General features: G+C 38.3%; 1 protein-coding gene across 6 annotated transcripts in view; it reads right to left on the bottom strand.

Moving 5' to 3' along the window:
- The window catches only part of LRRC28 (leucine rich repeat containing 28), a 51,264-nt gene that overhangs the window by 22,402 nt on the left and 6,401 nt on the right, over positions 1-22,461 (bottom strand). For 4 of the 6 annotated variants that reach the window (XR_013340680.1, XM_021552657.2, XM_021552660.2 and 1 more), the window contains 2 exons: positions 19,937-19,974; positions 19,043-19,180 (listed from right to left, as the gene is read on the bottom strand). Coding sequence is in view for 4 of the 6 variants with exons in the window: in XM_021552657.2 (XP_021408332.2) it covers positions 19,043-19,180; positions 19,937-19,974 (176 nt within the window). In the remaining 2 variants the exon portion in view is untranslated. Of the gene's footprint in view, positions 1-19,042; positions 19,181-19,401; positions 19,898-19,936; positions 19,975-22,461 lie in introns of those variants that run through there. The other 2 variants (XM_021552662.2, XM_021552663.3) reach the window with 2 other exon arrangements.

Here is a 22,461-nt window from a genome sequence, read left to right as displayed (position 1 = left end):
GTAAACATCCACTTTCAACATCTAGTGCCACATGTTGCACAAACACCCACTGGCCCACAATGAAGTTTAAGACTAAGCCAAACAACAAAATGCCGTCATATTAAGGATATAACCCTTATATTAAAGATATAACCCCCAGACTCCCCACCATAATGCTCAAAGCTCAGTTTGAAGAACATGCTCAGACACTTACTAATGACACTAAATTGGTTTTCATCTCATTAAAGTGAAGGGAAACAATTAAGAGGAATAACACAAATATAAACAGTCCATTAATAAGTTTTTCAAGCTTTTAGTTACTAAATACTATTATCCTTGTTTTTAAAGTCTTGCAGCATAAAGACTGCAGAAAGCCTTGGCTAAACACAGTGAAAGACTTGCAAATCTCTCTCTTGCTGTCAGCTCATCAAGCACTAGGATATACCTGAGATGAACTTTGGAAATTTACAGCAGATCTAGAAAAGAAAATGGCTATTCCCAAACAAAAAGAGCTGACAAAGGGACTTTCAGCGATTCCCCCCAGCACCCCCAAGGGTAAGAAAGAGACAAGCATTATACATCACCATTAGACCACACTGAGGAGTTCCAATTACATTTAAATGAAATTCATAAAAGTGTAATTTAAAATTTATATTAGCTCTAGGGTTCACACTATCAAAATCAACACAGCAGAGCACTGAGCCCCACTCTGCTATCAGAAACCAGAAAAAACCCCAACTCCTCGGTAGCTCTGCCACCCCCCAGCTCAGGAGGACACAGAGCCCAAACGTGACGCTCCCGTGCTGGTCCGCGGGCTCGGGCGTTTCCTCCGTGTCCATCTGCAGGGAGCGCTGCCAGCACATGGAGCTGGGCAATCGCAGCTGGTCCCAACGAGCGCAGGAGGGGCTGACAGCCCGGGAACCCAACACCGCGACCCCGCGGAACCGCGCCCGGGCTCCGAGGGGCCCGCAGGACCGTGCTCCAGAACCGGGGAATTCACTTCATCCTCCTCTCCCTCGATAATAGGCACAGCCAGAAGGGATCACTCAGCTCCAAAATGCAGTTTTTGCATCTGTTGTAAGAGCTCTCCCAACTACTTGAAAAAATGGAAAAGTGAACAGTCCTCTTGTGTGTTAGGGTTTTCAACAAAAAGGTGCCAAATAAATCTGTCCTCCAACACAATGAGAAAAGAAACATCAGCATACCGTTAATATTTTTTCTTTAAAAAATCAGGAAAGGATTTCAGGGAATGTCCAAAATTATTGACCTTCTAACAAAATGGACTGTGTTTGTATAAACATAACTAGCATCAAGAAAAAAAAATCTATTTCTGATTCAGATGGTTTAAATGCCAGTTTTTCAAATTAATTCCCATGGTTTTAGGTGAATGAAACAAAAAAAAAAAACCCCACCCATCTGGAAATAAGCAGCCCATACAACATAGAGTAATTGCCAAAGGCAATTCAAACTTCCTTAATCTTTTCTGGGGGTACAGGCCTCACCAGCTGCATGACCCAAAAATAACCAACCATTTTTCTTTAAGTTTCAAGAGTAATCCCACCTTTCCCTGATGGGCCATAAACCAAAATTTCATCCAAAGATATATGAAACACATACACAGTTGGATTTGAGTGTATGGGAGGGAAGGGTTTACTTAAAATCTGAGTCCTTATATCCCAGTAAAGTTAAAAAGGGGGACAGGAAAGGGCTACAGACCTACCTGCATGAGAATGCACCTCAAAGCAGGATATTAAGGGAGAGAACCTACAAGGAATGGAAAAAGGGACTGATCAGCAAAGAGAGCTGGCACTTCAGAGGTCAGGCTGCAGAGGTTAAATGCAAACTGCCAGGAGGGCAGGAAAATGGGAACTCACAGACAAACAAATGGTTTCTCAACAAGAAATTAAGAGCAAGAAATTAAGAACTGATGTCAACAAGGAGTAGAAATTAGGAGGACAAATCAAATATTAAATTAGTCTTTTGCATCATTTTTTCCTGTAAGAATAATGCTGTGTATGAGGACAGAGACAGAATACCTCATGGGAACAAGGACAAAGCACTGCAAATTACTACATCCATTACTAAAATGAAATGAGGCTGCTTAAAAAAATTTCCATCCCAGAATACTGAAAAAAAGAAAGGGGGTTATATATCAAAATTGCAGATTTGGGCACAAGGGTTCTCAATGAATAGGACATTTTCTGGGATAGCAGCCTAGGGCTGGGGAAGAAGTGTAGAACCTGTTAATGTGAGCTCAGTGCTCCTCAGCATCTCATTACAACTGTTCTAAGGGGAAAGAGCACCCAAGAGTAACCAGTGACTGGAACAAACATAGAAAGCAGAACAGAAATGCAGCCCAGATCTTCTCAAACATAGATCATGTCATACTGTTTTATCTTTCTTTGATGAAATTTCTTAGTTAATGGTAACACATGAGGATCACAGCTCATGGTACATTACTGGGATGGAGAAAATATTACTATTGGGGTGTTCCTCAAGGGTGTATCTTGTTTAGACTTCCCATTTTGCACCTGGGTAAAAAATAATACTAGGTTTCAGGCTGCTGTCAATCCAAGTATTTAAACTAGTAGTAATGTGGTAGAGAACCAAATTGTCATACAGGAGGAAAAGCAAGAATTTCTAGACTTAAGGGGTAAAAATGGAAAGAAAAAGAACACAAAATCATGATAAAAAGGTGCTGCAAGTCAAGGCTCTGCTTGAAACAGTGAAGGAGGAGAGGGACTGGATATACTTGTTCCCTTCCAAAGGGTAATAGGGAAATTTCACCCTACTTCGCTCTTGAAATAATGTTTTAATCAACTTCCATGAACCTGAGCACAAGATGCATTTCCTTATTGAAAACCATGCACCAGTGAGGAAAAGTGCTTGAAGTCTTCCATACTTAACAGAACTTACTACCTGTCCCACTAAAAAAAAAATCCAAGTGCCATGAATTTGAAGTGTATACTATTATCAATTGAAAACTGTAACGGACAGGAAGTCTAAATTGCTGAGAACTTGATGGAGATCTCCTTTAGATCTGCTCTGGAATGTCTCAGGAGGACTTAAATAGACTTTAAAATGGTTAAAATAAATTAAATAGCCCATTATATGTTAAATTACATTTACTGTCCTACCACACAGCTCACATTCCATAGCCTATAAAAATTAAATTTTCTAGCACAAACTGACACTTAAGGTAGACCTGTGCCATCTACAAACAAGGAAGTTTAACCATAACTGAAATTGATATCATTAGATCTAAGGACAATGAAAGGGGCAGGCAAATTTTGTCCCATTTACATTTTGACACTGTTGCATCTCCATACTGTTGGTAGGAGAGCTTGAAAAGTGTTCTGTAAAGTCTAACAGACCTGAAGATGATTTTCCTTGTATTTCTCCCACATAGTCTAATATTTGTTTCATTTTTTAAAGGAAGAAAAAAAAAAGGAGGTACTGGAAGACATCTTGTGATACTGCAGCACCTCTATTATGAATAACTCACTTTTAAATAAGGTACCCAGTGAGTTCAAACTCATAAAATGTCTATGGAAGAAGAAAGCCTCTATCCCAGCTGATCAAACTTCAATCTATTAATTTCAAAGCAATACTTATGGCTGCATTTCACACAAATATTCTGGCTGCAAAGAACAAGGGAAAAGATTTTTCTGGGGCAGAACAGTCCTTGTGAATGAACATAGTCATGTAACACCCCTCAAAGCTCTTCCCAATTCTTGGTTTCACCTACTTCAGCCATAAACTACATTGACTCTCCTCCAAAACACTTAAGAAGCAGACAAAGCTCAAAACCAAGTGAAAAATACATACTTCTACTGAACATACCAAAATAGAATCTTTTTTTCCCCTCAACCTTGCTAAATGTCACATGCAAACTTAGTACCAATCTTTATTTATTTTGTGCCATCATTCACAAGCAAAGGTGAGAAAAGTGGCTCCATAAAGTCCAACCTTGCTAAACAGTAATTTTAGGTCAGCTAAAAATGGCTGAAAATAGACATCAGGTATGAGGGTCTCATTAAGTCAAATTCTTCTAAAGGTCAGTGGTTCCCCATCTTACACCACAATTAAACTTCAGTTAACAGAACTGGCAGCTGTCTGAATGCCATTGGGCCCAGCACTCTGTGCTTCTCTCAGCACACACACAGAGCACAGATCCACAGTGGTTATTAGCCTGTATTTCCTCTCAGTGCAGGTCTGGAATTACATTTTTGTCCACAATTAGATGGTTTCAATGAGAATAGTTAGAATTAACCAGATGATAAAAATACCAGAAATTATCATACACGAGAAAAGTGGAAAAGGTGGGAGGAAGGGCAAGAGGAACAGGGAGAGGAAAAAATTGTTTATGCACAAAGGTAACTCAAGGCCATGAAACTATCAGGTTTGCTGTTTTCTTGGTTTGGGGTTTTTTGTTTGTTTGGTTGGTTTGTTTTTTCAGAAGACAACCTATCCTTTCATTCTGCTCTTGTGTGCTCTGCCTATTTCACTGCCCCATAGCAAGGTACTGTTGTTACACAAACAAAGATGTAAAATTAATGTATTAATATTATTCTATGGTTTTATTAAATGATACCTCAATTTTTGACTACAGCAACCAAAATTAAGCATAAAGAGTCAAAATGGTACTTTATCAAATATATTGCACGAAAAATTCTGCTAGCGCTCTACAGAAAAAGTCTCTTATTTATGGAGTTTTTCTGCTGTTATCTTTCTGTTGAGGAGCAGCTGTTTTCCTTTTTCTGGGTGGTAAGAACATAAACAGAAGTGACATGAATAAAGCATGAGACCTGTTATGTTTCTCTTGTTTTGTTTATGTCTGACTATCTTTACTGCACATTGTCCACCATTCAATGTGCACTAATATTAATACATGGAAAGGGGGGTTGAAAAAGCCTTCCAGAAAAACTTGGTGTGTAAAATACAGAGCTGATGATTTGAACTCATGATGCCAGACAGCTGAAGATGGCTCCTTAAATACAACAAACCAGTACTGAAACCAAGGCAAACAAAAGGAGCATCCTAAGGAGAGATTAAGGACAGCTCAGGAAGCCACAGAGACAAGGCTGGTCCTGGCTGTAAATTTTAGGACAGCTTTTTCCTTTCTTCGTCCAAGGAACAACTTGAGATCAACACAACAGAGTAGTCTCTCTGACAAACACAGATTAGTGGCTTCTAACTCATTACTGCACTGGTGTCTAAATAATCCACACAAAGACCAATCTGTTGTGACTGTTGCTATCAACTGTTTCCAGCCAACTCACAACAGACACATCTTTCTTCTTCTTGAGGTTAGTTAGGGTTTTTTTTCTTCCTTTCCACTAAATGCATAACAAAAGCAATAGGCCCAGGTTCAATTTTTATCTTTCAATGGAAAGTACTGTTGTAGCAAGGCAATTTATGGCTCACTCATTGTACTATTGGGAGACACCACAGAACACCCTTCCCTGAGGGTCAAATTTGGCCTTGATAATAAAAAGATGGAACTATAAATTTGTGTGGGATAAGGAAATGAATCAAAGGGAGATCTTTCACTTGGAGCCACGTTTGCAGCAGTGGAGTCACTATATTTGGTTTTTTAAGGAATGCTAGTTTTTAAGGAAAACTACTAAAAAAATTGGTTTTTTAAGGAATGTCTTAAGTCCTATGAAAATAAAGAGTTCTTCCAGGCCACTGGCAGTTACTACAAACTGCAACAGTAATTACTGGGGAGGGACTGGCTGAACCTTACAGGAAATATTCCCACTATAATAGCCATGAAAACTATAGATCCAGATATCCTTTTCTAGCAGCAGCACCAGGAGATTCTCTCGCTCCTCCTCACTGTCCCAGCTGTCTCTGTTGAACTCAGCAGCCTGGAGAATTCACCAGCCAAGAAGAGGAGGCAGGAGTGACATGGGTACTACATGAAAAATGCTATGGACCAACTACTAAAAGTTTTGAGCTAAGATTATCAGTAAAAAAGAAGACATCTGACTTCAAGCAACACCAGCATTGTCCTGATTTTATAAGTGCTGAAAACAACTGCAAGCTTTGTCTTAATCAGTGACAGTTTCTGCTGTTTAGTGTTTCAAATCAGCACAAAGTAGACAAGTAAGGCTTGCAATTACACTCCAAACTCCCCACTCAAGTAATTTTGAACTGCATTCCTTTACCTACACAAATAAATAGTCTTAGTTCATAAAGCTTTCAAATGTTAAATAATTACCAACTAGAGTACACTTGCACTTGCTTGGCATCAAAGCCTTCCATCTAGAATGACAATATAATGCAGATTTGGACAATGCTAAGGCAAACACAGGTCTTTATTTTAAATACCACTGCAATAACATTAAGTTAACTGAAATACAGGTATCAAACTCTGTGTGTGTGACATGAACCACAGGAAGGTTAATCTCACATCATAACTCGCGTTCTACCCATTCTCTTTACAGACTTTTTCCATTTAGATTTAGTGTCAGTAAATGATGCATTTTATTTTCCCTCCATTCATTTAATAGAGCAGCTGAGTAAAAACAAGGACGTCAATAACAAGTAGTAATTTAACTCTCTCACAGTGATATGCAGAAAACTAAATTATACATGGTCAATGTGGTCAAAATGGAAATCAATATATTATAAATTCTTCTATTGCACAGCATTAACAATTAGTGTTTGTTCCCTTTCAAAGACTGAATGACTTTGTTCTCCAAGCTTCCCTGAGCACTCAATCCCTACTAGTAAATTGCATTTGCTTAATGCACAAGTAAAATCAACTACCTGTTAATACTGCTAATCACTGTACATCCGTTAGGGAGAGCTTAGGGAAAGAAAGGAAAAAAACCAAGGAAACCAAAGAGACAAAAACCTACATTCACAGATAAACTTTATTTATAAAGCCTTTAGAGTTTAAGGGGGAAGTAAGTTAACTTTTAACACTTAACTCTAGAAACTATAAAAAACAAGCTTCTAGACTTATTTTTTCCTATCACAAATGTTAATTTAGTGCAACCACAAAAAAATATTCACAAATTTCAAATTAGTAAGAAGTTTTACATGGAAATTACTAGCAAATTAGTTTAGTTAGAATTAACAGATAAATTTTTTAAAAAATAATGTCAGTAAAGGCAGCTAGCATAGACATAATCCCCCTGAAAAGCTGGTTTTGCTTGTATGCATTACTTGAACTTGTCTTAGAACCCTCCCAAAATAAGTCACTGCAGCAAAACAAAGTTAGAGATCCTTGGCAGTCCAGCCCACTGAAATCACTAAGGCCTTTCTGAAGTAAACCTGGAAACTGCAAAGCAGTTACCACCATTTCTTTTTCGCACATTTACAAACTGATGAAAAATTTCAGGGAAAAAACACCTGCAGTTTAGTATCTGTTCAAAGCTGAGGTTCTCTGAAAGCCTGACTAAACACCACTGAACAGACTGTTGATATTAAAGAAGTTCTCATACTACAGAAAGCTCAACACCATCTGTATGGGAAACATCTTTCTCAAAAGACGACCCCACCTCCGAGGTTTGGTCTCAGCCTTATCAATACACATCTGTCTTCACCCGTGTGAACAGCTATTGGCAAATGTTTATGGGAGACGCCCTTAAAACTCTCTTGAAGTTCAGTTTTACTTTTGGGTAACAGCTCTAGCCCGAAGACTTTTACAAGTATTTTAAAGAGCATCTGTTTTGAAGTTGCAGAAGCGAGAGGTTCATATATCTCACATGTGTTTGAGCCAGGCAATCAGTAAAGGCTTATCTTTACAATCAGATAATCAGCAGAAGAATTCAGTGATGACAGATGAGTTACAAACCAACTTTTTATTCCATTCCTTTACTTAGGAAGCAGGTCTGAGATGAAGCACTATGCGATTACTTGAGCTGAGGTTCATTTCTCAGAGCATGTCCTCAGTAACAAGTGGCTGCTCTAAGACCAGTCAGAGGGAAAAGACTAAACCAGAAGTGCCATCCTGCTGCTCCCCCGATGGAGACAGGCTGATGCACGCATTGCACAACGCGGAGAATCCGCCTCGTGACCGCCCCAAGGGCGCTGCTCAGAACCTGACTGCTGCCAGCCCCAGCCCGGAAAAACCCTGGTATCAAATTCCAAGGAGCCTTTGCTGTGTTCTCAGTAAAGGACTCAGCATGTTGAGGGAAGAAGTTTCAAAAGCAGGGAAATGACACCTTAAAAGAAGTTACAATAACCTACATGAATTTTCTTTTGATGCAGATTTTTTTTTTTTTTTAATGTAAGAATAAAGGTAAAAGATCCCAAAGATTCCTTCTTGGGTTAGGTTGAGCTTTTTCTAACACACAAAAGCAAACTAAATCCCCCACAATATCTTCAACACGCTTTATCATAATAAACACAAAAGAGATTACATGAATTTTCACCAGTCCTGATGACAGTTGCAGAGCAAAGCAGCCAGACAAGCAACGAGCCATCACACTTTCTCATTTACCAAGATTATCAGAGATGCCACCATGAATTTTGGGGGTGGGAGGGGATTTGCCAGAGCTATGAACAGAGTAATGATCTATTAAGCTTTACAGCCTACTTGATAACTCATATAATTAAAACAGCTAGAAATGTTAGGTTTTATAGTCTATGGAGTTTTAGATACATTTATGTAACTAAGACCTTCAAACACTCCAAGCAGGAATACACAGAATTGCATCCCTGTAAAATGGCATTTCTGGTAGTCTGTTTTTCTACACCTTAGATTCAACTCCACAGGAATAAGATTGACTAAAAGCAACCAAAGACCCTCTACTTCTTCCTCTCATTTGCTATGCAGATAATAAATTCACATAAACACCACAAATGGAATAACAACTGAATTCAAACACAACTGTAGCCACTTGCAGAAGAATTTTTTTCTCTTGTATATAACTGTGTCACAATGAGACCGCCCCATAAATTTCAAACCCAGGTTTTCAAACAATCAAAATGTAAGAAACAATTCTATGTGACCTTCATTATTTGGGTCTCTGTGCCAGGTCTAATCAGTTCTCATGAGCACATTCCACTTCTTAAAAACAGACTGTAGAAATACATTTTTCAAACTAAAAGGAACACAACGCATTGTTTTGATGCTACAGCCTGAAGCCCTTTATCTGAGTTTTATCAAAGTATATTCTATCACTGATCAAAGCAGCAATGACAACTTAATGTTCTCTAAAGTTATATATTGCTGTATAAACTTCCCACTTTTGCCTCGTGGCCCCTGGCTCTGCATGACATTGGGGAGACATTCAAAGGTCAGAAGACTTCCTTTCCAAACCCTCGGTTCCTAAGCAGCAGATCTATCCATGGCAGACTCAGTTCCCATATACCCTAAAAATTTCAGGTTGTCACTTCTTCTGTCAGATGTTTGAATGACAACTTGGTACATTACTGTATCAACTATCTGTCTGTCTAGCAGCATTTCCACATCACCCTATTACTCATTTTATTGTCATCTCAAGACCGTTTCTCACCCTAGTATTAAAATCAATATTTAATCTTAAATTCCTTTCAATTTATTGCTTTGCATATACCACGTAACTAGCTTTTAAAAGCAAAGTCTGGAAGTTACTTGGACATGCAAGTCTTTCCCTGTAAAAAAAAAATCTGTATTTTAACAATTCACTGAGAAATCTCAAATTGAGTTTACTAGAAAAATGTTATGCAATTTTATGTTTAATGAACTGTGTTGAAATGAGTTGTACTTAAGACTCGTTATTTAATAAAAAGGCATATGAACATGCAACCTAACTACCACATTTCTACACCCATATTAAGACCTCCAACATCTTCACAGAGTTTTAATCTTCAGATGAATGGTTGTCAGGATTACTTAAAGCACTCTCTAACATCTTCAAAATTCCTGCCTACCCCCACAAACAAGAGGAAAACCCCTGGAGAAACGAGGCTTACAGTCACTTGAGAAATCAAGGACTGCTAGCAGAACAGCCAGGATTTGAGAGGCAGCACCAAATCTCTGAACAATAGAGAATCCAGTTAAATCTGCTCCCATCCTCTCAGGAATGTGAGAATCATCCAAGTAGCCCCATTAGAAGCAGCTCCAACTCCTTTATCTCCTATCTGAGAGCCCTCGAGGGGAACAGCTACGGGGAAAGCCCATGGCCCAGAGCTCAGCAACAGACGTGTCCCTGCAAGGATTCTGATTTTCAGGAGCACTGCTAAGCCAGAAGCTCAACAGGCTTGGGAGCACCACCGGAATAATTACTTTGGCTCTTCCTGCTCCATCCTGGTTTCACCTACACCTCATCAGGCTTCTTAGGAGCTCCTCTTCAAAGGAGGGAAGGAACGGGGACGGGTGGAGGGGGTGATTCTGTGAGTTTGATGCATGGAAACCTTTCACTACAATCTCACATGGAACAGAAGGGAACAAATGGCAGCATTGGCCCATTCTCAGAATCCAGTTTCAAACTGAAAAACATGAGGATCTGGGATTTGGAATTGAGAATAAAATCAGAACTGAAAATAAAAAAATCAGGCAACAGCAAGGCACAGGCAGCCTCACAGGGACACAGTGTTACCCTTTACAATCAGGTTTGTTTAGCAATCTATTAATAAAGTAATTAGTGATCAGAACTCAGGTGGTGTCATTCTGAGATGTCTCTGTCCAGACAGGTGATGCCACCCTATCTGTCACTACAATCTGGCAGCCAGGAAGAATTGCCACATAAAAAGGGAACATTTACAGGTCAGTCTCTGCTCAGATCACACAAAGGAATTCCAAGAAAACAAGGATGTCTGAGACAATGATGTACAGTACCCAGCTGCCAGACACTCCTGGATCTATTAATGAACTCAGTAATTACATCAGCATACTGCTCATGTTTAAATACAGTCAAAACTCAATCAGGCACAGATTTTTTTTCAAGTAAAAGCATCACCAAAAAAACCTGAGATTGAGCCAAAATCATTATAATCTTGCTAAAATGTGCAAGAAAGAAGAAAAGAATAAAAATCAATAAAGTTATGTTACAATTTCGAGTGACCTCTAAATATTATAAAACTAGTATTGGAAAGCTCAAAACACTTGGTCATTACCTTGTGCTACAACAGGATTTTAGGCTTCCAGTTATTGACATAAAGCCTCAATACCAGGCTTCAGTTTCAGTTTGTGCCTCATCTTTTTTTCTGATATGAAATGACCACAGAAGTTAAAATCTGTTTCATAAAATTGCAGGTACTTGAAAATGTAACACACTGAACCATATCACAATTTCTTTTTTTAACTAAGCCCATGCTCATTAAAGGAGCCTAATTTCTAAATACATTTTCCAGTGATTGCTGAAAATTAGAATAGCAAATTTTAAGATAGAATTTTCTAGTCCAATAAGCCTGGTACACAAAGCAATATTTGAATCTCTAATTTAAATGTTACAATGAGAGATGCTGATGGCTTCCTCCAACTGGTTCCCATTAGTTTTCACATTACTGAATTACAACACATACATGCTCCGCACATGCATTTCTGAGGACCTGCTGTGCACCACCAGAATGAGGAATACCAGGAATACCGCAGGCCATTGTTGAAAGAGATACTTTTGTTGGATTTTTTGTTTCTTAACGTCATTTCTGCTACAGTTACGGGAAATATTTCAGTTCCAGTGCACCCAATAGAAGCCCATCTGGAAGAAGTGTTGGAACAAAAGCCTATATTGGAACAACATTTTTAACCATAAAATATAGGTCTGGAATTTTTCTGACTATGTTTATACTATTTTTGTTACCAGCATCCAGTGACATTATGAACCTTCCGTGGTACACTGAAAAATGTTGTACGACAGTAACAAAGAAGCTTTTAAAACCCCTCAACAGGGGGGAAGTTGAAAAGAAAATAACACTAAGAAGGGGCAAGTAGACAAAGAGAGGACAGTGAGCAGCTCTATGCACAGATGACTCATTCTGACATTCTATACAGGTGAGGGTATACAGGAAAAACTTCAGTTAAGGAAAATTTCCAGGAATTTAGTGTAATTCTTTTATTCTCTGTCTTCACTTCCCTCCCCATAAATTTCAAGCACTCAGAAGTACTAGTAGTCCTCCAGAGATTTTAACCCAAACCAAATGTTTGAGCAAGGCAGACTGTTATAAAGTCTGAAGCAACCAACATCCTTTAATTAAACAGGTACCCCTGTGTTTGGACGTGCAATGAAGTTAATCCATAAGGAATAGCAGCTGTACAATACACTGCCCTGTGCTTTGGTCACCTTTGGCAGTCTCAAAGTTCAACCCCAATCATTTCCCATCCACGTTGCCATTTTGTTCCCCCTGCTGTATTTTTTTTTTTTTTCTTAAAAAAAATCAGTCCTTAAAGGCTGCCTGGATAGAGCTGTATTGGAGTTTATACAAACCCAAAACATTTAAAAGCTTTTCCTCCTAGAAATCTAAGGAATGACTTAGAGATACTATCAGGTATTTATATTGTGCTTCTGGATTAATACAGTATAATTACCAAAGCCTTACTAATCCTGATGTGAAAAACACAACACAGTAGCAGGCAAATGTGGGTAAGTTTTGCATTGATTTAGGAAAAAGTTATAATTAGTTGTTGAACATAGGAGGTAATGTAAAGCTTAGTATACTGATCCTTGGTTTTGTACAGCAAACTGAAGTTAGAATTCAGTGATTAAACAGAGCATATATTTTACAGATCTGTGCAAAGAAAACCTTGTTTTTAATAATTAGGCATCAACTCCTTCACAGAAAACAACATATTATTATGATAATTAACATTTTTATTTAGGAGGCCATGCTCCTTTAAATAGTTACATACTTGCAGAGTGCAAAGCTCATGTAACCTAATCTGTGTTTTCCTCAAATCCCCACAAGTCCATTTACTTAAAAACACCACGCTGCTGGATGGGTGCCTGGCGTACCAAACCTGTCCCGTCGTGCATATTTTTATCCATGTTACTAAATTAGGAAAGCAGAGTGGACTAAGGTTATGCCAACTTGGAAAAAAGAACAGGGTCTGCATCAGTTTCTGCCTTTGCTTTTCAACTCACAACCATTATATAAAAAAAATCTGAGCTTTATTAACTATCAAAGGCAATCTGCCCTAACCAGAGACAACAATAAAAGCAGAAGGGAAATCTGCGGGGAGCAGGTAAGAAGCCAAATTTATTCCCCTGATTTTGAAGCCTCTAAATCAAAATGTGGAGCACAAGTTAAAAAATTGAGTTAGGACCACATATTTTCATGCCAGGGTCTAGAGTAAGAATTGAATTACTGGCATGCTGTACCCATCAGTGGAAATCTACTGTGAAAAGAAGGGAGGGAAGAAGTCGTGTTTATGTGCCTTTACTTAAGATTTACTGAAATCCCTTATATTGAGCTCTATTCAGAATTCTAAGTTGGGTATTCAAGAAGTCTTTACCAGTTAAATATTGGTATGAATAGTAAATACAGATATTGTACTTCACAGCAACATTAAAAAAGTGAGAGAAATGAATATGCAGTTTTCATATCTGAAAGTTTCTCCTGCCCCCAATTAGAAAAGCAAATTCCAAAGCAAAGCAGACTTTGTGATAATCACTCAACATTCCAAGGGTTACTGTATAAATAGACAAAGCAGCAATCAACAATTATAGTTTGATTTATAATTTTAGTAACGACTGAACCCTCCTTGTCATTACACTGAAGTTACCATGCAAGAGAAAATTATGTAGTATTTATCTATAAAAGTTACGTATTTCAAAATTTATCTTCCTGAACTCTTCCAGCCTTCTGGAAGCACAAGCTGGTTCAGTTAGTTACAAGAACTCACTGATCTTACCGCTATTAATTTCCTATTAACTTAGAGGCTTATTCATTATGGAGAGATAATTATTAATTTCCTAATAATGGGTGGGAAGACTCAATCCTCCCTAACATTAAATATGATCAGCCTCAAAAAGGTGTGGTCTTAACAAATGGAATGGGAACACCCAAGTTCTATTTCTGGCTAACACTGACTCCTGCTGTGCCCTGGAGCAAATCACTTCTGTTAAAAACACTTTTTTTCCACTCTGTAAAATGAGGATAACACTCCCTTATCAGCTTCACAGGATCTTTCTCAAATGCTTTGAAGAGAAAGTTTTATAAGCCTACAAATGTATTTTAATGAGTCTTAAACTGATTATATTTCTAAAACAATTTGCCTTAAAAAGGAAAAGGATTTGAAGAGAACTGAAAGGAAGGGTCTCTGTGCTGTTAACCTCCCCTAACATTGCAGCAGTTTGCACTTTAAATACACCAAAGGCACACAAATTCATTTTCCTTCAGTCTGCCCAAAGGAAGCAAAAGGCAACAAGTGGATGCAAGCTGCAGGAGCTTCCAGAGACAAGACAGAAATGTGGATTTGCAGTGGAAGCCACACTTTCCTTCTGCTGGGGCACGAACCTGCCCTGGACTCTGGCACAGACCTGCACCCCTTCAGCTACGGCTGCTCCACCACCTGCACTTCCCTCTAACATTCCAACAAACACCAATCCCACTTCCTTACAAGAAATTTGCTATTATTTGGTCACTTTTTTTCTTGGTCAATGCACTCAGCTTTTGGTTTTTAAAGTTCCTGAACAACAAACACAAAGGGAACCATGGTCTAGCCCATGTAAAGACAACTGCTGATTTTTTTTCCCTCTTCTTAAAGGGAATTTTGCCAAAAGATGGGCTGGGATCACAAACCATACCCTCTTCTTTAATTACTTAGCTTTTGCTCTTGACTTGGCAAAACATTAAGCTTTTCATTTCAGTAAATCTATAATTAACTCCAGCATGTGCTGAGTAAACATAACCTCACTTTTAATTAAATCTTAGAACAAGATGGTACAAAACTTGCTGTTTCTAAAGAGAAGTACCTCTCAAATAATGGGGAAAAAAATCTAAGCCTTGTCAAATAAGAAACTTGACTCCAGATTTGAGTATAATCCACCTTTTAAGTCATTTGTTCCCCAAGCATGCATTCCAGCTATAAGACCAAAATGTAAACCTGAAAAGCCACCACTACACATCAAAAGACTCCAAGGCTAAAGTCAAACCAAATCGAAATGGTAACAGCAAAACAGAGAACTTTGGCTTTAGGACTCTTCAAGAACAATTTTTATAATGCATCTCACTGGATTTTTTTTTTTTTCAAATGACACAATAACTATTATACAAAGAGAAATATTATTTCTCAAGAATGAAAGGAGCTGAAGTATCATATGCATTATGAGCACCAGATACAAAGGGGAACTATCTAGTTAGTAATTTGTGAGTGAAAGAATTCAGAAAGATTCAGAACATTTCCTTCTGACTGTACATGCCTCTAGAACTAACTTTACAATTCTAAGTTAAAATGAAATACCAATTCACTAAACAAAAGGAGAAATCTCTGAAAAACTAAAGTTCAGCTACTGTGAAAACACAGTGTCATGTCTAAGTCAAGCTCTTACATGAACTAATGTAATGTAATAAAATAACATCTTTCGTTTGTGCTGACTTCTTCCAGTAACATCTTTGGTGTCACACATTTCCAAATGGCCCTCAAGAATTTAGATTATTTAAGTACTACATTTAAATAGTAGAAAACTTCACAAAACTTACTTCATGTTCAAAGCTGCATTTACCAGAGCCAAATAAATGAACCAAGAAACTGTTAAAGACAGCAGCTACAAGATTTACAATTTGCAGAACAAAAAAATGTTGTGCATTTAAATGAAAACAAGCCCTCAAGAGAACTTTAGAACATTAAATCTCTTTTTACTTATCTGCAACTCTTTAATCAGCTCCTCTCTGAAAGGCAGAACCTCTCAGGGATTCTGATTACCCCAGAATGCAGATACTGAATACTCTGCATTAGGCAGAAACTGGTCCACTTATTAATCTTATCTAAAGTATATTCAAAATATGACATTAAGAGAATTCCACAAAGCATTTTCTTCCAGACACTTGCTATTATATTTCAGTTTCAACATGCTTATTCTGGACAAATTTTTCCCTTTACTTCACATCAAGTTCAGCTGAGTCAGCTCTGAGCAGTTCTCACAACAGCTGAGGAGGCTGATGGAAGCCCCCTCAGCAGTGGCAAATCAAACACAGCCTTGAGGCCAAAGCTCAGGAGCTGACCCAAGGGTGGCAGCGATTTGGGAGTGTTTGCTGAGCACAAAGGAAGGACTGTTAGCCACACTACCAGAGTACCACTGCACAGAGGGTGCTTCTCCCATCTCCAAGGGACACCATTTCCATGCTTCACCTCATGCCCATTTTCCATCATCAGTCCTGTATTGCCTGATTTCTTCAGGAAGCTAAAGCTGATATCTTCACTGGCTGCATGTATTTTTATCATTCTCTTTCATCTCCTCCCTTAAGATAGTTTTTTAAAACTCACTGAACAATCATGACCATACCAGAGAAAAGCAGAGTGGTTGTCATTATTAAATTATGCCATGATTTATTAACACAAGTACTTAGGAGATTAAGACCTTACCCATCCCAGTGCAGATAAACCACAGCACAGGCTCAACCTCTATCAGAGTCTGAAGAATCTCTACAATCAGACTAGAGGCTTAAATCTAAATCTTAAATGCACACCACTTCAGTTAGTTTAAAATTTGATTTCTATAAGGCAAATCTTAAAAATGAACACTGAGAACACAATTGTGGAACAAAACCATTAAAAATGCATAATGAATCAACATATGCTATTAATTGCATTGTTTCTTCCAGCTCTTAATCACAATTAAGGAAGACACAGCAAAGAATCATTCTTAAGAATTAAAATGTAATAGAACAGTGGGGTTGTTCAGACACATAACAGCAAACATTTACCATCCAACTCTTCTGTAGCTGCAGGAAAGATATTTTTTAGCAACTGATTTAGGATATTGTCAAGAGTATCTTCCTAGATATCCATGGAATTTTGAAAAAACTGACAGTACTTTTAACACCAGACACTGTGAATGGAGACCCAGGAGAAATGCCAGGGCAACCACTCTGAAGTAATTTCTATAAATGACTGTCATCTAAACTCAAAAGCTCTTTTTAAATGCAGATCTTTAAATTCTGCACAAGTAGAAGCTAAGTCATATCTTAAATGGTTCCTTTTTATAAATTAAGAGCCATTTAGAGCTGTCTTTCCCTGGCAGTGCAGTGTCTGCTGCACAGAAAGCAGTGAACAGGCAGTAAAATGATGCACTGCAGAAATCCCATCCTAGTTCAGCTGAACTTTGCCAGCTTTCCCAACAGAATGCTAGCTGACACTATAATGAAGATTCATGCTACCAGTATAATTAAGGATGAAACAATTCATCAAAATTTATTATTTTGCTCTCCTTTTCCAATTGTTGAACGTAAGTGTTATTTGAAACCCTATTTTGTTTTTAATGAAGTCTTTGAAGTCTTCACAATTTTACAGAGAACATCTAAGAAAACACACTTGGAAACCTTTGGGAATTCCTAAACTTTTGTTTAGGAAACAGTGCAATAGATTAACTCTCCAGTGGGCAAATAATGCAGTGTGAGTGAAAGGCTAATCCTGCTTGTGCTGGTAACACTTGTGTGACATCAGTCCCACTGACAGTGACAGGATTAGTACCAGCAGCAGCAGTGGCACGAGGGACACCACCACAAACACAAAGGCCACACACTGCTGCAGTCCAAGTGCACAAGCAGGCAGCACCAGCAGTATTCCTAAGCAAGCAAACTTGTCATGCACACAAAAAACACATTCAGGGACAATGCTCAGGACCAAATTTTCTATAAACTTCAGGAGAAATTTAATGCAGCAAGTCTCAGCTGATACCAGTTCCTAATCAAATGTGGTAGACTCCAAATCAACTCTTCAGTAATGTAAATTATCCTTTTGAAAGTCTTTTTTGGAACCTTTTTAAGTTAATGTGTGAAGTTTTGCAGAAAATGTGTCACTTTCTCTTTGAACAAGTCTTTTCTTTCATGGTACAGCACCATAAGGTAAATTATCTTTGAGGAACATAAAGCACACTCAAGTCACTCCTCTCTTTTGAATGTAGGACATCTGAAAATTGATGGAAATTTTATTGGCCCAGGGTCATAATGTTTAACAGGTTTATCTAATTTCATTCCAGAGCATTTACATAGTCATATACATTTTTTTTTTCTTTCTAATCATAACCATCCTTTGACTTTTTTTAAGCTGTCTAGAAAAGTGCAAGGAAAGGACAGCAAGATTTCTGCACCCAAAACTTCAAGAAACATTTACAGTACATTTCTTGAGAATAAACAATGTGAACTTAAAACACATGAAGGTCACATTGAGAAATTAGTTAAAAAAGAGCCAAGAGCTAATCCTGTTAGATTAAGTTAGACCAGTTTTTTGAAATCATAGCCTTAAATTTTTATCATCTCTGCAGATCAGAAAATGCAAATACACCAGAGAAAAATTAAAACCTAAAATTAAAAAAGTATTTGAAAATCACCATCATCTTATCTGAACAGATATAAGGGTGATGGAAGAGTAATAATGTTTTATCTGCTTATCAAAGTATTTAGAAGACAAAATCATTCAAAATCTGCCTATGGCCAACTTTTTCTGACTTTGTGTCGTATTTACTTTGAACAAGTTTTGCTTTTTTATTATAAACTATCAAGACAAACATTTGTTATCTACTGTCACAATGAGATCGAATTGCCATAGGCAAAGCTACTAGACATGTGTCTTTTTAGAAAATACGAGATTGGGGCTGTTGGGTGAAAAAAAAAAAGGAGGAAAGACCGGAATCCTTTCTATTGTGGAAAATTGGAAGAAACATCATTTTATCATAATGACAGTTGTCATTGGCATTTTGTGTCTTCTCAAAGAAGTTCAATATTTTCTTGATACGATGGCAAAAGCTGTTAAATAAATACATTTTTCCCACTTCAGCAGCATTGTTCAGGACTCTGCAAGCACACAGAGCACAGCTTTTCTCTAACTGGAGCACACCGGGAGCAATACAAAGTGCAATCCCTGCGAGTGCAGGGTGTAGCACTCGAAGCTCCCACAGCTGCCCACGTGGCAGGTGAAGCTGCAGGGCTGTGTCAGGGCTGGGACCCCAGACACTGCACTCACCTGCAGGGAGGTATTTCAGCTGGTTGTTTGCCAGGCGAAGGTGCCGCAGGGACCTCAGGCGGCCGATCTCTGGGCACACGATCTCCAGGGCATTGTCACTCAGGTCCAGAAACTGCAGCTTAACCAGGGAGCCAATGGCTTGTGAGAGAACAGATTAAAACGTGAATGTGACCCCAGAGTGACATGAAAATCTTCACAGGACTGCGAGAGGACAAGCCACAGCACCCAACAGCTGTGTCTGAGCATCCCGAGGTGTTAAAGCCAGTCTCACAGCTCAGTGACACCAATTGTGGAAATGCTGCTCTAGCTAACAAATAGCTCTGCTGGCAGTGAGATGGGTAACAAACACAGGGACGTACAGAATACTCCCATCTCCAGATCCTCCTCAGACAATTCTGCTCTGAAACCACCTTCTTCATTCTCTTCCTTTGACTCTATCCAATTTATATTCAGAAAGAGCCTAAATTGAACACAAATTCCTCAAGCTGGGAGCATAACTGCAATTAAGGCAAAGAAAAGAAACTAGTACATGTTCTTGCTCCTTTGGGTTTCAGATCTGTCATGATCTAAACCAGCAGAGTATTCAGTGTGGTAACTGCCTGAAAGCAGCAGACACTCTGGATTTTTAGTTTCTGCAGATGAGTGCCATTTAGCCTTTTCACTTTCTGCAATTAGAACTGGAGCAAACAGCATTTAGGTACATTTGAGAATTCATTAAAGGAATTTAACATAGCATAAACAAGGACATTATCAACTAAAAGCTACACTGGTATATTTTGTATGAAAATCTTTAATGTTTAATGGGAAAAATAAAGGAAAAGTAGGCCTCTTCAAAGAAGAAAAATGAATATTTTATGATTCCTGCCACTTATTGTGAGCTGGTAGATTACTTACCTTCAGGTACAACAACTATGTTATTTGAATGAAGGTACCTGGGGGGAGGAGAAAAAGCAGAGGACACCACCTGTTACCCTCAAGGACTTCTGCTACATAATCACTTTGCAAAATATCCAGTTTCAGACTGAAAGAGCACCCTCAAAGCCATTCCTCCCTATGACCACAAAGCTGTGGAAACTGTATAAACTGGCAATGGACAGGTATTTAAGTTTCACTTGGATTATTAAATGATTAGCATAAAAATAAAAGAAAATTACATACAATTATGTAAAACAAACCATGCACAGTTACAATAATAATGGGCTTTAATTTTGCAAGTCATATGGAGGAAAACAAAAATGGAAAAGAATAAGCAGAGAGAATAACCAGAATAAATTATATTTGATCACCAGGTTATTTGACACTAAATGCTGGCCAAGGTAAGCAAAAAAGCCCACACCCACACAAGTTATACAATTACAAACATTTTCCCCTACACATAAACTCTCACACCTTTAGTGAAGAAATAAGCACATGATCTATTCACCGAAAATGGGTTTTTCAAAGTTAAAGTACATTTTTCAAAAGAAAAACCCAATCTTGCACATGGTTATTTATGCAGCTACAGAGGGTGGCCAGATCTCTCACTAAGAATATTCAGCACCCTCTGATGGAGCACTTCCAGTACTTCTGGTAACATAAACACTGATCTTAGATTTTACACATTTCAGATTTCAATCATCATTGCTGCAAAAGAACAATTGGAGCTTGTAGAAAATAACAGTAACAAAATTTTCCAATACTGATATCCAACTGTAAAGGAATATTGAGTACTCAGTGTTCAATTGCTTCGGCACACAGGAATTATTTTCATGGCATATTTTTTCCTGCTGTATTCCAAGAGCATTTCCTAAAGTAGGAACCTTTCTTTTCAGGGAGACAGAACAAGGGAGAAGACATAGAAACATTTCAGCTGCATGGGGCACCTGAACCTTCTCCTTCTCTTTAAAAATTGTACTTTGCTAAAAACTTAACAAATATAAGAATAGCATACATTCTTGTAGAAACATAGGATGAGAATTCTCCTATCCATTTCAGCTGCAGCTCCTGAAAATATTTGTGAACTAATTCACTTAAGCTAAAAAATATTATGTATTTTGTATTATGAGGAGCTACACCTCATAATCCAGCATCAGGGGCATGATATACAAAGAACACCACACAAGTGAAGGATGTAACTTTTAGGAAAATAAAAATAATTTGTCTCTCAAAATTGAGAGCTACTGTACCAAATTATTGTTTAAATAAATCCTTATTTTGTGGTCTCTTCTCTGCCAACAAAACACCTCTCATTGTCTCATCAGAAACTGACTTGTCCTATTAGAGCTACACAAACCACAGGCCCTTTGCAGCTCTCTCCAGACCACCAGAATGTGTGGGATAATGGTGGCACAACTGAGCTTGCTGAACACCAAATAATTAGGCTTGACTCCTATAAATCAATGTTTGTGAGAAATTATTTTAAGCTGTCATTTAAACAGGTTTTCCTAAAAGCAGTATCAAATAACACGGAGGTTTCCTGGTGCCCCATGACATCAAATATAAAAATATTAATTCTACTACTTCAGAGCACAAACACTCTCAAGACAGAGGCATGATCAGAGAGGATTTGCTCTTGAGTGAGTCAGAGACTGCAGTGACCCACAAACCAGTTCAGTTACACTGTGGACACAGGCACCAGAAAGGTCAAAGGGCCACGTGAGGGTTAAAGGGCCACCTGAGGATGACAAGATCAGGCAGCTGAGGGCATGGACTCCTCAGATAAACACCTCCTGTGTGGAGCTGGCCATTGAATAAACAATCAGTGCTCCACCAGTTACTCATCTGAAATTGAGACAAAGGGCTTAAAAGGGGAGAAGAGGGTATCCTTTTAACCCCCCACTGCCAATCCTACCACAGAAGGGAATCACAACTTTGTAAGAAAAAAAGGGGAAGGAAGAAAACATTGTCTCAGGGGCTTAATTAAATTAATTGTCAAAATAATCCAGTTCATGGGACATCCATTTTTTGGACAAGACTGGATTAACTGCTCTGCCTACAGCAATCATTATTCCACAGTTACTACCCCTACATGCTGATCCCTGCTCCTATTTGACAAACTGTGACTTGGTTCCAAAAAATGATTACTACAATCAGCAAGACTGAGATCATAAAACCCCTGGGAGCTGGGGTGGGAATGAGCAGCCAGGGATGGGCTGGAGGCTGTAACCTGTTACTCTGGCTCTGTCACAACCCTCTGACCACAGCACTGGGAGGTTCCAAGGGTTTATCAGTGTGACAAGTCTACACAGAATTTATGGGGTAAGATTTTTTTCCCTTATCAGTATAGACACTGGTACAAAGGTTCTTCTCATATAATAAACAAGAAATTTTTTAAATATTAAAATTGGACTTAATACACTTCTGTCAGAAAAAAAGTCCAATAAACAAATTTAGAAAACACAACAAAAAAATTACCCTTTCTTGCCCTCCAAGAAAGCCCT

Source organism: Lonchura striata, chromosome 11, assembly GCF_046129695.1.
Source record: "Lonchura striata isolate bLonStr1 chromosome 11, bLonStr1.mat, whole genome shotgun sequence".
In the NCBI taxonomy this organism is placed as follows: Eukaryota; Metazoa; Chordata; class Aves; order Passeriformes; family Estrildidae; genus Lonchura; species Lonchura striata.
Note: the sequence above shows the minus strand (reverse complement) of the source record. Positions and strands in the feature narration are given on the sequence as shown.